Here is a 17,661-nt window from a genome sequence, read left to right on the forward strand (position 1 = left end):
TGCCGCACTGGTGTGGCCATCCTACAATGCTGCGCCGAAAGTCGGCGTGGGGCGCCCCGTTGGCCTGTGAGGTTGCGTCAGTCAGTGGGGGCTGTTTGAGGATCTGACTGCATTGGAAAGCAATGTGATGCTGTGCGTCGCCCCCAAGATGGAGGCTCCTCGGCTGCAGTGGGGCGCCCCTTGGTGTTTCACTCGCTATCCAGCTGAGTTGCGTCCGCACTTGCGGCTACAGTAGGCTGAAGGAAGCACAACGCGCCGAGATCTGGATGGCACCTAGGTGGTGTCCAGCAAGTTGCCGCACTGGTGTGGCCATCCTACAATGCTGCGCCGAAAGTCGGCGTGGGGTGCCCCGTTGGCCTGTGAGGTGGTGTCAGTAGCGGACCGATGTGTGAATAGGCCGGAACCAGCACAAGGCGCCAAGATCCGGATGGCACCGAGGTGGTGTCATAGTTGAGAGTTCTGAGCAGCGCTTGTAACACTGTCTGAAGCTTATTTGCACCTGCTGCAGTTTCACTATTGCCCTGGTGTGGCCAAAGATCGCCCATGACATAGGCGGCCGGCTCCCGGGGTCCGGCGGAACTTTTTTCCTTTTCCTTTCTGCATCTTGTCCCACAATCCGTTTGACCTGAAGACACAACCAGGTCCCTGAATGTGTGCAGGGGGACGCTATTGATTGAATCAAAATGGTGGCTTCACACAAAGCTGACTCAAGCGTTGCTGCTGATGCTATACAGACAAAAACTGGTTTTCAGTTTGTACATTCTTCAGGATTTTTCCATCCAAGGCTGGTTGAGAGTTTGTAGAACAATGGCTTCAGATCTTGCCCTCCCCTCTTTTGACTGATGGTTCTTGTTGCCTATCTCTTCTGTTGTCATTTAACTGAACCTTTTTTGACTGCCGAAAGGGGTTCTGGTCTGACCGCTGGTTGGTGGAGGCATTTTGACTATAACCTGGACCTACCCGGCCTCGCCCAAAATGGCGCCAGTATAAATGGGACTCGTAACTCCTTGTTGTGTATTGGTTGCACAACCTTGATATCACGAGATACGTATGCAGTTTTGAAGCACATGGCGGGCGGGGACGAGAATTGATTGAATATTTCGACATCCCTATTGATATTAAGTTCTGATGTGTTATTGATTACTGTACTATTGAAAGTTCGAATTAACGTCACCCATGGTACTTGCCCGCAAATGTATATCTAGATAATTTTATTGTAAGTGGCCCTGTCGTATTTTAATTACAAAATGTACGTCCACCGATTCCGCAACTGTTAGGCACCTTAGTTCTTGCAACCTAATGGCCCGCTCGTTACGTTCCTCTACAGTGTAAATGTCTCCTCATCATATACGATTCCAGTTTGCTCCGTGGCCGGCCCACGTGGTTATAGGCCCGTATTTGTATACTGACATTTTCACAATAAAGGTTTTTAAAACAAAACATGGTAGTAGTATTTACATTGGTAAAGTTTTTAATTTTAGTCACTGTTTTCGAATCAGTAAAAGGCAAGTGAAATAAAGCAGTCCAATTACATGACGGATAAAAGGTATAATACGCAGGAACGCAGTAAAGATAAATGGTCAAGGGCTGTTGTGTTTTCTACTCCTGCAACATAAAGTGATCGATAAGAATCTGATATTCAGGCGTATCGGCGACTAAGACAGCAGGCCGAGCCTCTTTTGCTCAACGGCTCTGTCATGGGACGAAGAAACGCCCTTTTTCTAGAAAAAGGAATATATTTTACTTGCAGGACAGTTGAAAATTTTCCGGGAAAGTACATTAGCCTGGAACATTATAACATATATGTTTAAGAAAAAATAATGTTCGAAAGCAATAAAAAGCGTAATTTTTAGGTCATATGACCAAGCCTTTCATCATTAGAATAACAAAAGTAAAATGAACCAATGAAAAGTTTTAATAACAAGTCACATGACCTGTTATGCTTACGTTACGGGCTGCGCGCCGCGCCCCGGATCGCTTCCGGGAAGCTGCGCTTCGCGCACCGGAGCACTTCCGGGTGCGCTAACGCGGCGTGTCATATAACGCATTACGCGACAACATAGGTCCAGAATATAGTCAAAATGTCTCCACCAACCAGCGGTCGGAACACAACCCCTTTCAGCAGTCTAAAAAGTTCTGTTAAATGACAACAGAAGGGACAGGCAACAAGAACCATCAGTCAAAGAGGGGAGGGCAAGTTCTTCTCTACCGGGTCACGTTGGGGCGCTACCGGAACTGATCGAATTGGTAGTCTACAGTGTTTCTGGATGCTTCAGACTGAAGCTGGCGTCCGCATGAGAGCACCACCATCTCGTAGCTCAGTCGTGGCCATTCCACGAGCAATCATGGCAGCCGCTCCCCACCAGAAGCCTGCGGGAGTCGGGGGCCCCCAAGACTTTTGTAGAATCTTCAAGGCTGAGGGGACGCTTTCGAGAATGGGGCCCAAGCCCTAGCAGACAAGCGTCCGAGTTCCAAGGTGTCCCAGGGCCATTTTAGTGGACCACGCCCAAATCTGAAGAGCTGGCCGCCATTTTGAGAGTCCTGTGGCAGCCGCCTATCTCTGCATCGCAAGAGCGTGAGCAACTCAACTACATGGTGAGCGAGACGCTGTAGTCGCAAGAGCGGGCGGTAAACAGCTGAATGGCGGAAGAGGCACAGTGTAGCAAAAGCGGGCGGAATGGCAACTGAAACGGTAAAGGGGCGCCCCACTACAGCGTGTCTTCAGGTCAAACGGATTGTGGGACAAGGTCCAGAATGGAAGAGTCATCAAAAGGCAAAAAGTTCCGCCGGACGCCTATGTCGGGGGCGATCTTTGGCCACACCAGGGCAACACGACTTGGGGAGGGGGCAGGAGCCAAGCGCCCCCTCCCAGTCCGCGCCACCACACCGTATGTTGAAAATCTGAAGCCATCGTTCTACAAACTCTCAACCAGCCTTGGATGGAAAAATCTTGAAGAATGTACAAACTGAAAACCAGTTTTTGTCTGCATAGCATCAGCAGCAACGCTTGCTATCAGAGTGCATGAGTTTCATGCTCGATCGATTGAGCTAGCCGGATCAGGCAACAAAAAGTATAAAATAGTTATGTAAATAGTTATTTAATAAAATGTTTTACCCTGTTACTTTGCTGGTGTGTTGTATATATTTATAATATTTGCATTGAGTTTATCGTTATTTTGGGCGGGGTGGGTGGCGGAGCCGAGCTGTCTTGCAGCCATCATGGTGTGGAGCTCAGTTCATCTCACTAGTTTCGTATTTCTCATGAAGGGTTGTTCCTAATGTTTCTATTTTAGCGAGGTCAAAAAGAGATCCCATTAGTGGCCTACTGATTTTGCTCGATTACTTTTGTTTTTTTACACGATTTTTCACTATCTGCAAAGACTAAACAGAGTATTGCGACTCTGTGCTTGTTTGTAAATAGAGAATTAACCAAAGAGAATCAATTCTAAAACAGTAAAAGCTTGGATAACAATCAATCAAATGGAGAGACAAGCAGGCACGACTGATTACAACGGGGGCAAAGGCCTGCGTTAACTACCCTTCACTATCTGCAAAGAGAGAGTACTACTAAGAGAAAAGAGAAGGGGGCAGCGTTCAAAGCACATCAGCGTGCATAAACACGAAAATGTTTTTACCTATCACGTACTTCACATTTGACAGCTTTTGATATTTGCTATTAAAAAACCATTGAAATTCAGTGAAAAAACCATAGGGTATAGACCATATATAGTTAGGAATTAGCATTTACAAAACCTTGAAAATTCACTGAAAAAACCATAGGTTTTAGGCCATATATAGTTAGGGATTAGCATTTACAAAACCTTAATTTACTCGCACAAAACCATAGAAATTCGCATATATAGTTAGATGCAATAACTATATATCGCGCACCCGCAACCCACTGCTGATGATGTCACATATTACATCATTCATGACATGGTCAGTGACATCACTGATGACATCTCAAATGACATCACTGATGACATCTCAAATGACATCACTGATGACATCACTGATGATATCTCAAATGACATTACTGATGACATCACTGATGACATCTCAATTGACATCACTGATCACATCACTGATGACATCTCATTTGACATCAATAATCACGTCACTGATGATATAATTGATGTGATAATACAATGCACCTCCTCACACTCTAAAATAACCTCTGTTACACCCAGTGTTAAATACAGTTTCATTTTTTGAACCATTGACACACCAATACCAGTTACTACATACACACTCACTGATTCCTACGTCTACACACACATTCACTCATTCACCCATACAATCACTCATACATACAGTCACTCATTATTACAACACTATCATATGCACTCATACACCTATGCAGACACTCAAACACTGCCACTCATCCATAGAGTTACTCACACACCTAGTCAGTCCTGTAAATAATCAATCACACTTCGATTTCCTCATCTATACAGTTAAACACAGAACACCTTATTTATTCAAACATATACTAACACATACTTACTCTCTTATACAATTACTGATACAAGTACACATTGATGTGCACAGAGTCACACACCTCCCAGCCAGCCACACACACACTCAGTCTTCCATACAAATACTTGGGCAACCAATCAATAACCCATATAGCCACTCATATAGCTACTGATCAAACCATGCAGCAGTTTGCACAACAACAGACATATTGATGCACACTTTCAGACAGTTTAGTCACTAATCCATGCATTCAGTAAGACACATTTATTCACTCACTCAGTCAGTCACGCACCTACTAAATCCTTCATCCAGACACTTATACATCCACTCATTCTTCAATATGTAAGACATGTTTTAATTTTACAGAAAGATACAGTCACTGGATGTTGTCATCAGTGATGTCATCAGTGATGTCATTTGAGATGTAATCAGTGATGTCATCAGTGATGTCACTGACCATGTCATGAATTATGTAATATGTGACATCATCAGCAGTGGGTTGCGGGTGCGCGATATATAGTTATTGCATCTAACTATATATGCGAATTTCTATGGTTTTGTGCGAGTAAATTAAGGTTTTGTAAATGCTAATCCCTAACTATATATGGCCTAAAACCTATGGTTTTTTCAGTGAATATATATATATATATATATATATATATATAAATATATATATATATATATATATATATATATATATATATATATATATATATATATATATACATCCTCCATGTTACCATGCTGAATCCCCTGCCAGACCACTATTGTTTACTCTGTGATAGCTGTCACCGAGTGGCCAAAATCAATAACATCTTGCATGCTGTACTTAGCCCTTGTACACAATGTTCACGGTATTTTGATAGGGTGCCTACGAAGTGGTATTTTAAGCAAAACAATTTGAAGACTATTATCCCGAATGTGCACGTAAATGAATGTTTATCAAATGTCAGCGTGTTTAGGGAGAAAGGCAACTTAAGAACGTGAGCATGTAAAATGGTGCATCTTAACCAGGCATAGTACCTCCACTTGACACTATGCGGTCTAGAACGGTTAATTTATGGTTCCGGCCCCCTAGTGGCAGCAATTAGAGCACGGTTGCAGTCAAGAAAAGTGATTGCAGTCCCATTTGAAACATAGGCGTTGTGCTGCTTCCATCAAAGGGAAAAATGTAGACTGTGCAGGGCGCTCTGGCTTCCAGGTGTGCCAGGGGTTGTGTGAATACAGCCTCCACGGGTTGACAGCTTGTTGGAAGACTTCAAAAAAGGAGCGTGTCTTCTGCAGAGCAGCGAGTGGAGTGTAGCGCGTCCAACCCACGTGTGTGCACTCTGGTGGACCGGTCAGTGCGCCGCAGTCAAGCGGTCCCCAGATATTAAGACAACCCAAAACCAGTTGCGAAAGGGGGTGCTGTAACGGTTCCCACTGCTGCACCACTACCAAGACAAAACACAATGCGCGTTAACCAGCAATAAGTAAATACAACATTCAAATAAGTTAATATCAAGAGAAAATGAAAAACACCCATCTGCCTGCTGGAGCAGGAAAGAATGAGAAAGTTACATGGGGAGATACTAGTTATAAAGGGACAAGAGAGACTGAATATTGGTCAACGTTTTGTACTTCCTTTCCCGTGGCTTCTGGGAAAGGTAGCTTATATGTGCTTGTTGAAGTATGCTGGATTGTAAATAAAGAGAGAAGGTAGAGCGTAATCTCTGCCTTCGGTTTTGGCTTAGCATTATGATGTCTGAAACAAACTCTAATGTATGAAATAGCCAGGTGCACCCTGGTAAAACCTACATTGATCTGTAGCTTTACAGCATTATAACACATAGATCCCGGGATTTTGCTGTTTTGCTAAAAATGTAGTCCTAAACAGGGCATGTGTGCAAAAACATGCGAGGCGTGGACACAATGCTAGATTGTGCAGAATGCACCCTGTGTGTCTGAGTACAAATTGGGTCTGAGATGGCTGAAATCAAAGCCTGATGCCTGCAAAATTAGAGCCTGCATACTATATATAGATGTATAGAAAACGTTGGTAGATGTTGAAATAGGAATTGAAGTAGAGGTTGAAAATTAAAAAGGTTTGCTAATATGGATACCAGGAACTTTAATTTAAGTCATTTCACCAGTGAATTGTTCTTGTCATTCTTTGACCCGTGAACTTGGGGTGAAATCTGATTCTTCGAGTACAATGTGTCGTTCTTAATTTACATTGTTCTCAGAACCTATTGTGGAAAAGGTGTAGCCCCTTAAAATTCTCAAGGCACAGAGACTTGCTTCTGTTGGCTAACACCATATGTCTCATCTGAGATTTTCCCTGCCCCTCTCTTCAATAAAGCACAGGCAATGCCAGTCCCCGTTGACATTAAAAAAAATAATAATAATAATAATTAACAACCTCCTGCTTGAAGGGAACAGATGGACTAGTGGGGGGAAAGTATTGCAAGAACAAACTATGAAAAGATCTTTAGAAATGTAAACAATTGGGAAAATGCTTGTATTGTACTTTTTGTGCTCAACAACACCTGTTTCCTTTATTCAGGAACGCTCCACGTAGGAGATGAAATCCGAGAGATAAATGGCATCAGTGTAGCAAACCAAACAGTGGAACAACTTCAAAAGATGCTTGTGAGTCACCATAATATATACATTTTCCACTTTACTGAACTTAACATTTTCAGATCACGGTGTCCTGTAATAAACCTTCCAATATGTAATTGATATAATGTTGCTTTGAAAATGAATTTCTGTGGTCGCAATGTTAACTCCGCCTTTGGAGAGAGATGGAGGGAGAGAGAAGGCAGTTGAGACCGCAACCTTGTAAATAGCTTAAATTACTTTAATAAACACCAATGCATAGGCACTGAAATGGATCCAAGGTTAAGAAGGCTCATGCCTGTTCACATTAACCATCTTTGCATCTGTCTTACTTTGCATTGTGTCCGTGTGATCTTCCCCAACCTCTTTCCATAACCAGCTCAAAATGCCTGATGAGGGATGCACACATGAACAATTTATCTTAGAAGTTATGTTAGGATCGCCAAGACTAGAAGCTGGTACACCTGGTATTCCATTTGTTACCCATGGGAGCTGCATTGTAAAGGTGCACAGGTAAACAATAAATAGGTTTGTTTTTCCCTAGTCCCTTTCTAACCCTTATACTGACTCTTATTTTATGCTGGCCCATTAATGAGAGGCAAAAGGTAGGTGGGTTTCCACCCTCTGACACGGTAGTGGGAGACATAGGAAAATAAAAGGCACCGCACCAACTGCCATGGTACACTAGCTTCTGTCAGGAGTCACTCGCATGAGTACTAAACTATGGGTGGCTAATCTGAAATGACCTGACAAAGTGATGGGTGGGAAATGTGATCACTTGTTAAGGTTCAAACAGTGATAGGTGCAAATATTAGCATGCGCTGAGGAATACTAAGTGATGTTTTGGAAATCTGAGCATACCATTAGAATTACTAATTCAATGGTGGTAAATCTGACCATGCCTGTAGAGTCGCTGAGTGATGGGGTATACATCTGAGTATATACTCAATTCTTGAATAATTGACAGTGGAATGAGGCAGTTAGTGTAGGTGTACACCTGAAATTAGAAGGTACAATATGAAACAGGAGAAGGAGGGACTCGGGCGTAACCTATTTTTAAAGAAACTCCCAGAGAGGAATGCCCAGAATCTTCCTTTTATTGGAGCTTTTCTGATCCAAGTGCAGTTCTGGCCCTTTCCTCCCTTGCAATAAGTCCATGCCATTCATGTTATGATCCTGATCTTTCCTTTTCAATCCTGCATCTCGATGAGAGCAGCTCTGAAGCTTCTTGGCCTGCTGACCTCATGTATCCTGCTTGTCCACTTTGCCATGCAGCATATATGGTCTCTGCTGTAGGATCTGAAGTCTCAATAGGCCCAGCACTATGAAAATCTGTCTTCTTAAGTCATCCAGGTTTCAGACCAGAAGGGGCAAGTTCGATCACATCCTGACCAGCAGCAGACCCCTTTCCCAGCCAGAGCGGACGGTGATGATGAATGCATCTCTGCTGAGCTGCGGTGGCCATCTGGGAGAGGTGACATTAGAAGAACTCCGGTTTCCATCGAAAACCAAAGTAAATCTGTTGGAGCTGCATGCGATCCGTATGGGTTTGAAGGCTTTCCTGCTGTCCATCATGGGAAGGCCGGTGTAGGTTCTCATAGACAACAATGTTGCCATGTTGTATTGCAACAAGCAAAGCTGAGTGGAGTCATGGATCCTGTGGCAAAAGGGGCTGCACCTCTGGAGTTGGCTGGAATGTCAGGGCATTTCCCTGATCTTCAACCACCTAGCTGAACCTTTAAAAGATAGGGTGAACAAGCTCACCTGGTAATGCCTTGTAGATGACGAATGGCAATTGCATCCTGAGGTGCAGAGTCTTCTGACATGTTGAGAGCCTTGGCCGAATCTTTCTGCCACCATCAACAATATGCACTGTCACAGCTTCTGCACACAGAGTTCCCCAAAATGCTCTCTCCAGGAGACACAGTTTACCTAGACTAAAGCACAGTACTCCTGTACACCTTTCTACCCCTGCCTCAGGTTTTAAAGGTCGGAAATTACTGGGCTCAAATCAACGTAGTGGTTCCAAACTGGGCCAGGAGAGTGTGGTAACTGGAAGCTCTGGGCATGAGTATCTGATTAGGCTACCGCTTTGAGAGGATCATCTGTTGCAGCATCCGGGTAGCGTTCCGCACCCAAGAATGTGCCATTTATCCTCCATGTGTGGCAACTGAGTGGCTTCAATTGACTAAATTGAATCCGCCTACTGAGGTTGTGGATGTCATTCTTGTGGCCTGGAGCCCCTCTATAAAATCTTTTTACAGCAGCGCCATGGTACGCCTGTAGTGGTGTTCTTTACAAATAGACATAACATTTACACAGGGCACTGGGACAAATGTGTTGCCTGGTGTTGACTCCGCAGTACAGACGCTCTTCTAAGCCAAACTGTTGGATAATTTGTTTATTTTATTTTTGGCAAGCAAGGTGTTCCTGTGTCAGCATTTAAAGCCTTGTGTTTGCCAACCAGCCATCCTTGTTTAAATCACCTGTTGTGATGTGGTTTATTAAAGGTTTTACTCCCGTTTCCCATCCCTAAATTGTTTGTGATGCCACAGTGGGATCTTTTCCTCATGTGGCCCCCCCCAACCGTCTTGAGGTGATGTGCAGCTACTCTTTGCACCTATTGACTCTCAAAGCAATCTTCCTCATTGCGTACAGTTCATATTGTTGTGCAAGTGAGCTTTATGCTGTCTCTGCAGCCTCCTGCACCACCTTTTTCCAAACAAACTGGTGCTAAGGACCAGGGCAAACTTTTTGCCTGAAGTCGTAACCTTTTCTCCTTGGACAATCGATCACCCTCCCATTGTTCTTTACCCTGCCTCTCCCCTTGAAAAAGGAGAAACCCGGCTGAACACCAAAAGAGCATAACTTTATTATATTGATCACACCAAAGACCACCGGGTGAACGCTCATCTATTCGTGGAGTTCCCGGGGGCAAAGAAGGGTAAGTGGGTGCAGAAATGGAATTTGTCAAGGTTGTAGCCCTCTGCATTAATACCTGCTACTCACTAGCAAAGAAGCAACCCCCACAAGGACAGAGGGCTCATTTCACCAATGCTAAGGCTGCTACAACTGTGTTGGCACATGGAGTGTCTGTCCTCCATACATATGCCAGGCCCCATTGTTGGCATCAGTATACAGGTTCAAAAAGCAATACTGACTTGACAGCCAGGTCTAATGGGAAGGACATTTCAGGTGTTTGGTCCTGAAGGACGCTTAGGTCTGAGGCCACTCCACAGCCCCTCCATCTTGTAAAAAAGGTGGTAAAAAGAGAACACTCCACAGAATGAGAAGGTGGGAGTTCAGTGAGAAATGAGTAGTTAGAAGTATGCAGCAGACGTTCCATATCCTCTGAAACACTTTTTATGGTGGTTCTCTAATTGCAGATTCCTCACTGCTTTTCCATCTTCCCATTCTGTTAAGTGGCCTATTTTTACTATTTAAAAGGGGCCCAAATTAGAGACCTGCAAACTGATAGCTCTAGTTGTTTGTGCTTTGCGTATGAGGGTGCCGAAAGAGTAGCAAAAAACTGCTATCAGCGTCCAGGGGGGGCACCTATAAGCGGCTCCTCTCGGTCACTTCCAGGGTTTAACACAGTAAACATGGAGGTGCGCAGGAGCACTGCTGCAAACATTTATTGGTCCATTCTGGTGCCTGGGAAATATTTTGAAGGAGAGGAATCTACAGTTATATGGAGTGTCTGCCAGAAATAGTATTTTTGATGGTCAGCGACTTGTTTATTTTGTAGGCCCTGGACCGCATTAGCATCACAGCCAAATAGGAAGTCCAGCGTATTATAGTGCAACATAGAGCTGGTGTGGGCTAACTTTGGTTTGGGTTCATAGTTGGTGTCTGGATAAGTTCTGCCACTAGCAGAGTCAGACCTAACATGGAAGGGGACACTGGCACAAACCTTAAGGCTAAAGTGGTAGCGTAGACCAGTGCTGGTTAGGGCTGAGATGTGGGTCCTGAGGGGACAGCCAGCACTGTGGAAGGGCACGCTGGCAGAAGTCTGATTGGAGATCACTGCAGTTCCCTGAAACCCCGAAAGCAATTTGATGCAGGTTCCACAATGGCCCGTAGAATTCAGGGTTCACCAAGACCATCTCCGGCACAGGATCTGAATCATATGACACTTGAGAGAAGGAGCCTTCCAACTGTTGCCCACATAACTACTCGACTGATTTTGAGTTCGTGATGGACCCCTTTACTGAGTGTGGCCCGATGACTGAGTAGGAGTGAGACAGAAGTTTTGAGTACAACTGTTTAGTGATGTATAATTTTGCCTCCTGTTATGTTTACTCCTTCGGATGAATGAAGACACATGCCTCACAGGACTATGAGACCAATCCAGACCAGAGCTCAGGAACAAGGCATACATAGTACACACTTTAAACTGTCATTTGCTTCCTGCTGTTGCTGCACAGCATGAATCCAGCATCTTTAGGGAACATATCCACCATAACACACTGCCTGAAAATGTTGTACTTTTTAGGAATTATCAGATAATTGTCAAAGTTAGGAGTTGAGAACCGAATTTGTGTTGAAGTACACAGAAACAAAGGCACAGATGTCAGCATGCTGGGGTGGCACCTATATACATTTCGTACCTTCACTTCTGGAGCATGGGAGTCATTGGTGGGAGAAGTTTCCTGATGCAACCTCAAGTCTGTGATAGTCTTAAGGTGAGGGATATACGATTTGAAATATTAATCAGAAATGGGCTTATAGGCCCATGCGTGCAATGGGATGTTGGATGAAAAGCTAGAATTGGCTTACTGTGTCAAATTTGAAAGGGAATCACTTGAAAGCTATATTGGCCTTTGTGATGCTACATTAGGAAACTGAACATGTTGTGCATTTTAAGCTACCCATAGCATTTGAGACTATACATTTGTGTTATGACACCACACCTCTGGGATGCTATAGTTCTGCCTGCCTTGGCTGTGCCTTGCCAGTTGAGACTGTACTAAGTGAATTGCAGCTGTAGTTGAGATATGAAAATGTGCTGTCTGTGCAAGCATCATCTAAAATACACACATCTTTCTGAAACAAATTGATCATTATTGCACAAGTCATTTCTTAATTTCATGCTAATAACATCACTTTAAATAATCAAATTGGAAAAACTTCATGAAAAAGTGTAGTGTTGAAATTAAATAGTGTGTAAGCATTATTAATACTTTCCTTTTGATGATACCTTTGTATAAGAGAAGCTATCCACAACCCAGTAGCCATACAATACTGCCTTTTCCATTGTTTTTATGCGTAGTCCTTGTATAAACACTCTTTTATGACTATTCATGCATCTAAATTCAGAGTAAATATGTTATCTGCAAAGATCAGTTTTGTGCATGAGGAATTTGACTTTTGGGTTTTTTCACGTGTAAGGCAACTTTTTTTTTCTTCTAGAGGGAAATGCGGGGGAGTATTACCTTTAAGATAGTACCAAGTTACCGCACTCAATCATCATCTTGTGAGGTAATGCATTTCATAATATTTGCAAACTTTTTCTTATCTTTGACTTTTTGTCTGCTGATGGCTGAATGTTACTGCTTTCTGGAATCTTGTTTCCGCCTCTGCTATTAGATCATGCACACCAATTTTACAACAAAGATAACGGAACAGAAGAAGTAGGTTGCATATTCCATAATCATTTCATCAACATCTGGAACTCAGATCAGCCAATGGGTGTGTACAAAAGCAGTGAAACCCACTGTGACTGTTGGTAATGGGAAAGTGTTCATTTTTTTCAATCTCATTGTAGAAATAAGAGGCCTTAACAAATAGCTTTACATGTCTCATAAGGAAGCCTTTTTATGTTCCTAAATATGTATTCTTCCATGTAATGTGAACACTTGTGTGGTGTCCATCAGTTGCTTACTGATGAAAGAAAAAACTTGGATTTATACAAGAGAAACAAAACAATATTCATGTCAGACATATTCTGTCTTATGGCAGGTCCACAGCTTCAAATAATTCCTGATTCTAGGTGGCACCTTAGCTTTAGTTCTCTGTCCCAGAACAAGGTGTAACCTCAGGTCCCATTAAGAACGGCACTTAACCCACTACAAGTCAATGGTTTGTTGTCATGAGTGTAATTAGAAGATTATTAATATCCACTGTCTTGTTGCCGTTGCCATCACGAAGTACATTGTGAGTTTAGAAGTCTGGCACTCCCAGTTTTGACTATATTTTGTTTTTCCTTTGTGGTTCTTATTGAGTAATTGCAATGGCCTTAGATGTTTTTGAAGACCATAGATTCAGCCTCATTTTGTGCCTCAAGAAGTAGAGCCTGATCCTAGCAAACTTCGATACAGAAGGAATTAAAATGGTTCAACACTTTATATGTATGTATGTAAATGGTATTTCTATAGCATGAACCTAGCCAAAATGCACTGGAGCACTTTATATGGTCAAAGACAAGCACTGAGTTATAGGAGAGGAAGCTGGTTTGGGGGGAAAGGGGGGGCTGAGAAATGCATTGTGATGTAGTTTTCTATGCAGAGGTGAGTCTTCCTACACTTTGCTAAATTGAAGCAAAGTTGGAGCTGTCCTGTTTGATACAGCCATGTTCTTCCATATCCTAGGTGCATGAATGGAAACAGCTTGTGGTCTTATGCGTTCTTTACACTTCTTAGTCTGCTGTCCGATTGTGTCCTGGCTGATAGTGTGCCAAGAACCAGCAGAGACTGGGCTTTGTAGAGGCACCATTACATTGAGGCAGCGCTCTAGTGTTTGCATGAGCCAAGCACATAAAATTACAGCCACGTCACGGACGTGTGCAGCAGGCAAACCGCTGGCACACCAAAGGCAAGCCCCTCTGTGCTAGTCCAAGTCCTGCCAGCAGAAATGCTGGCTCGAATATCGAACACCTCATGTGTTTTAAATATTCTACGGCAGAACTCTTGGCCTTAAATAAGTCGACCTGTAAATTGGTTCTATCACGGTGTACCGACTATGTGTCATGTATGAACTGTAACACCTCCTTGCAATTTAAGTATAGTGGCACTGTGAGTGGTATTAGTACAGCGAAGTGCCATACCAAGATTACCGCAGGGCTTATTAACATCCGCTCTTTGCATAAACATGCACTGGTCGTTTCTTACCTTTTAACTGATCTGCAACTTGATGTCCTAATATGACAAACTTGGATGAAAGAAGATGCATCTTCAGATATTGAATTAGCGTTTCCCGAAAACTGTGTGCATGCATCATGATAGACTGGGTAAAACGGGTGGGGGGGGGGGGGCTTGCCATTGCCCATAAAAACAATCTTAGATGTTCCACATTTTCACTAGACAATTTAATGGTGACAGAATTGTTGGGCTTCTGTTTATCCCCATCAGCTAGTTTGTCTTTTGCTGGTGTTTTAATATACCGTCCCCCAGGTTATGCTGGGCAATTTGTTACTTCATTTGACCAGGCAGTAATTCACAACATAGTAAATTTCGCAACCTTTACAGTCCTTGGTGACTTTAATCTTCATGTGAACATTGCTGGGGATGCTTTAGCAAAATCCTTCTTAGAGATCGCCTCGCTTGTCAGCGCTTTCCACAAAGTGCCGATTTTCAAGTTTTAGGAAAGAATAGAACTCTCTAGGCCAGTACTCTCTGGAGAAACCAATAAGATGCCATAACAGAGAACCAATGGCTGTCCACAGCCGCGGATGTGTCCACCCCTGTTAAAGCTAAAGGGGGACAGAGGCTTGCGCCATCTGCCCTTGGTTTGCCCCTGAGGTTTCCATTGAAAGAAAGAATTGCAAAAGACTAGAAAGAGTCTGGAGACAACATCATCAGGATATAGATAAGCTAGCCTACAAACAACCCCAAGTAAATATCACAATAATATCAAAGCAACAAGCAGTATCTTCTACTCTCAGAAGGTAAATGGTGCTAACAACAGTCCAATAGAGATTTTTAAGATTGTCTCTCATTTTATGGACCCTAAAAGTCGATCTACGTCCCTTGAAGCTAATCCAACCATATGCCATAGGTGAAGTGATTTGGATTTACAAAAACAAAATTATCAAAATATAGGCTAATTTATCATCCCCAACTTTGGATGTTCCTGGAGAAATTTTCCCCCTGACTATGGCTCCCTCCCCTAAATGTACACTTTTAAAATTCATACATCCGGAAAAGTAGAAGCTAATAATGTATTATGGACTGTAAATTGGTCTCTCCACTAAATCCATGCCTTCTTTCTATCCTGAAACAGACCAGTGAGAGTATTTGTCCAACTTATCTCCAGCTCTTTTTCTCTTCCCTTCAGATGGGTATTGTTCCTGTTATGAGGAAATAGGCCAGTGTCATTCCCCTTTTGTAAAAGCCTGCTTCTGACAGCACGGTCCTTTTAAACTTTTGACCCATTTCCCTCCGTCCGCGGGATTCCAAAATCTTAGAATCTGATATCAGCCAACAACTATTGGTGTTTATTGAAACAATCAACCTTTTCCAACCTCCGCTGTCTGGCTTTCGTCTAAGCCATAGTAGTAAAACAGCCCTGTAAGAAATATCAGATTCCATTATGTTGACATTGGAGCAGGCCCGGAATGCTGCTTGTATCTTATTGGAACTTTTGGCAGCATTCAACATGGTTTGTCACGTCTAGCAGGCACCGGACTGGGAGTAAGTGGCTCATCTCCTTTCTGGCTGACAGAGAACAGTTGGTATGGATGAAACCATACTGTTCTAATGCAAAACCTCGTAAGTATGGAGTGCGCCAAGGGTCAGCGTTAAGCCCTACGCGGTTTAATGTTTACATGGCCTGATTGGCTTTCTAGTGGAGTCATATGGTATCCGCATTATTTTCCTATGCCGATGATACCCAGCTTCTCTTTACTTAATAGGGGGTTTCAGATGGGGCTAGAGACCCTTTCTCAGCCTGTATGAAGATGGTCATCCACCGGCTGAAAATAAATCTTTTATAATACAACCAGGATAAGACAGAAATTCAAGTCTTCCTTTTTAGGCCACAACAGTCTCCTGGTTGGTCTGGCTGTTGGTATGGGGATGGTCCTTACCCCCCCCCCTCCCCCGCCTCCACACACACCGCCGCCGCCCATGAGATCTGGAAGAACTCTTGGGGTTGTAATTGCTGACCAGCTTTCTTTTAAGGGCCGAATCTCCACTTTAGTAAATGTGTGTTTTGGGATATTGAAGGCCTAAAAGAAATTCCCTGATCTCTTACCCTGGGAAGCCCAGAAAATTAGGCCTTCCTGCCTTCTTGATTCAGCGTTTGCAAGTATTGCAGAACACGTCTCTTATTCCGTCTTTCTACACTCACCTCCACATCTTCATCTCTAAAGCATCTACACTGGTTACCAGTAGGCAAAAGAATCACCTTCAAAGCCCTACTTCTTGCTCACCATGCCCTGCATGGAGTAGGCCCTCAATACCTAAAAAAGAGAATCCATCTGTACTCTCCTAGCAGGACGCTCTGATCAGGAAAAGCTTAACTGATTTCAGTACCTCGTTCTAAAAGAATTAGACATGGGGGTCCATCCTTTTCAGTGTGTTTGGACTCTAACTGGAATTGCCTTCTTGTGCCTCTCAGAAATACGCCCAATGAGAAGCTTTTCAAACAACTGAAAGCATACCTCTTTAGCCTCCAAGGTCTTCACCTCCTCTGTACCCACACTAGTGCCAGCACAATCCTGAGTAGCCATGCGCTGTAAAAATTCCTTCATTCAGAGATGGTGAGGTTGTCTGCAAAATAGGGGAGCAGGTTGTGACTGCCTAGTAAATGATGCAGCTGGTTTTGAAGATGGTGAGAGCTGCTAAGAAGAGCCAATTGAGTTCCATCAGGAGGGCGCGGGTGTAGTGGGCGACTTGATCATATTTTTTCATACTGCTGCTTTTAGGATGCCCAGCATAGAATCAGGAAGGGTATGTAGTAGGGCATTACCACCATCTAGATACGAGAGCATGACGGCTTGAACATCAGTTTTGAAGTATCTATATGGAGTAACAACTTCACATTCTTTAGAAGCGAGAGCTTATACCAGGTTATCTGTATTTTCTTTTGCCAATGTGTTTCTTAAGGGTAAGGTTGGTGTCCAATGTGAATCCAAGTGACCTAGCATTCAGTGAAAGTTGGGGTTTGAAGGCGTCAGGGTCCATGTCATAGAGCCTGGTTTGTATTGTATCTTTTTTTTTTGTTCCTGAAAAATAACAGGAATTCTGTCTTGGTTGATTTGAGCTTATGGTAAGGGGGTGGAACTCCAAGAAATGTGTAAGCAGTCTTTGAGGCTATGGATCTTTCAAAGCGCTAGATTTGCAAGTAGTGTTGTGTATCATTAGCACATTTTTTAATTTTGACTGCTGTTTCCTGTGAGTGGAGCACAAGGCAGCTCCATTTAAATGTTGATGATTACAGGAGACATGGAACCGTAGGGGAATTCACAGGTGATAGGGATCTTTTGTTACCCGGACATGCCCATGTAAACAAACTGGTGGTGGTTGGAAAGGTAAGAGGAGAGAGAACCAATGAACGACATTCCCAGTGAATCCCATTTGAGACTCCTAGGTGCATATGAGGGTAGGATGGTTGACTATGTCACAGACATCTGAGAGGACC

The 17,661-nt window shown here is 43.3% G+C and overlaps 1 protein-coding gene across 10 annotated transcripts in view; it reads left to right on the forward strand.

Annotated features, from left to right (window-relative positions):
- CASK (calcium/calmodulin dependent serine protein kinase) overlaps positions 1-17,661 on the forward strand; it is a 1,261,401-nt gene that overhangs the window by 976,728 nt on the left and 267,012 nt on the right. For all 10 annotated transcript variants that reach the window (XM_086934112.1, XM_086934115.1, XM_086934119.1 and 7 more), the window contains 2 exons: positions 7,025-7,110; positions 12,493-12,561. In XM_086934112.1, coding sequence (XP_086790238.1) covers positions 7,025-7,110; positions 12,493-12,561 — 155 coding nt within the window. The remainder of the gene's footprint in view (positions 1-7,024; positions 7,111-12,492; positions 12,562-17,661) is intronic.

Source organism: Lissotriton vulgaris, chromosome 8 (genome assembly GCF_964263255.1).
Source record: "Lissotriton vulgaris chromosome 8, aLisVul1.2, whole genome shotgun sequence".
Classification (NCBI taxonomy): domain Eukaryota; kingdom Metazoa; phylum Chordata; class Amphibia; order Caudata; family Salamandridae; genus Lissotriton; species Lissotriton vulgaris.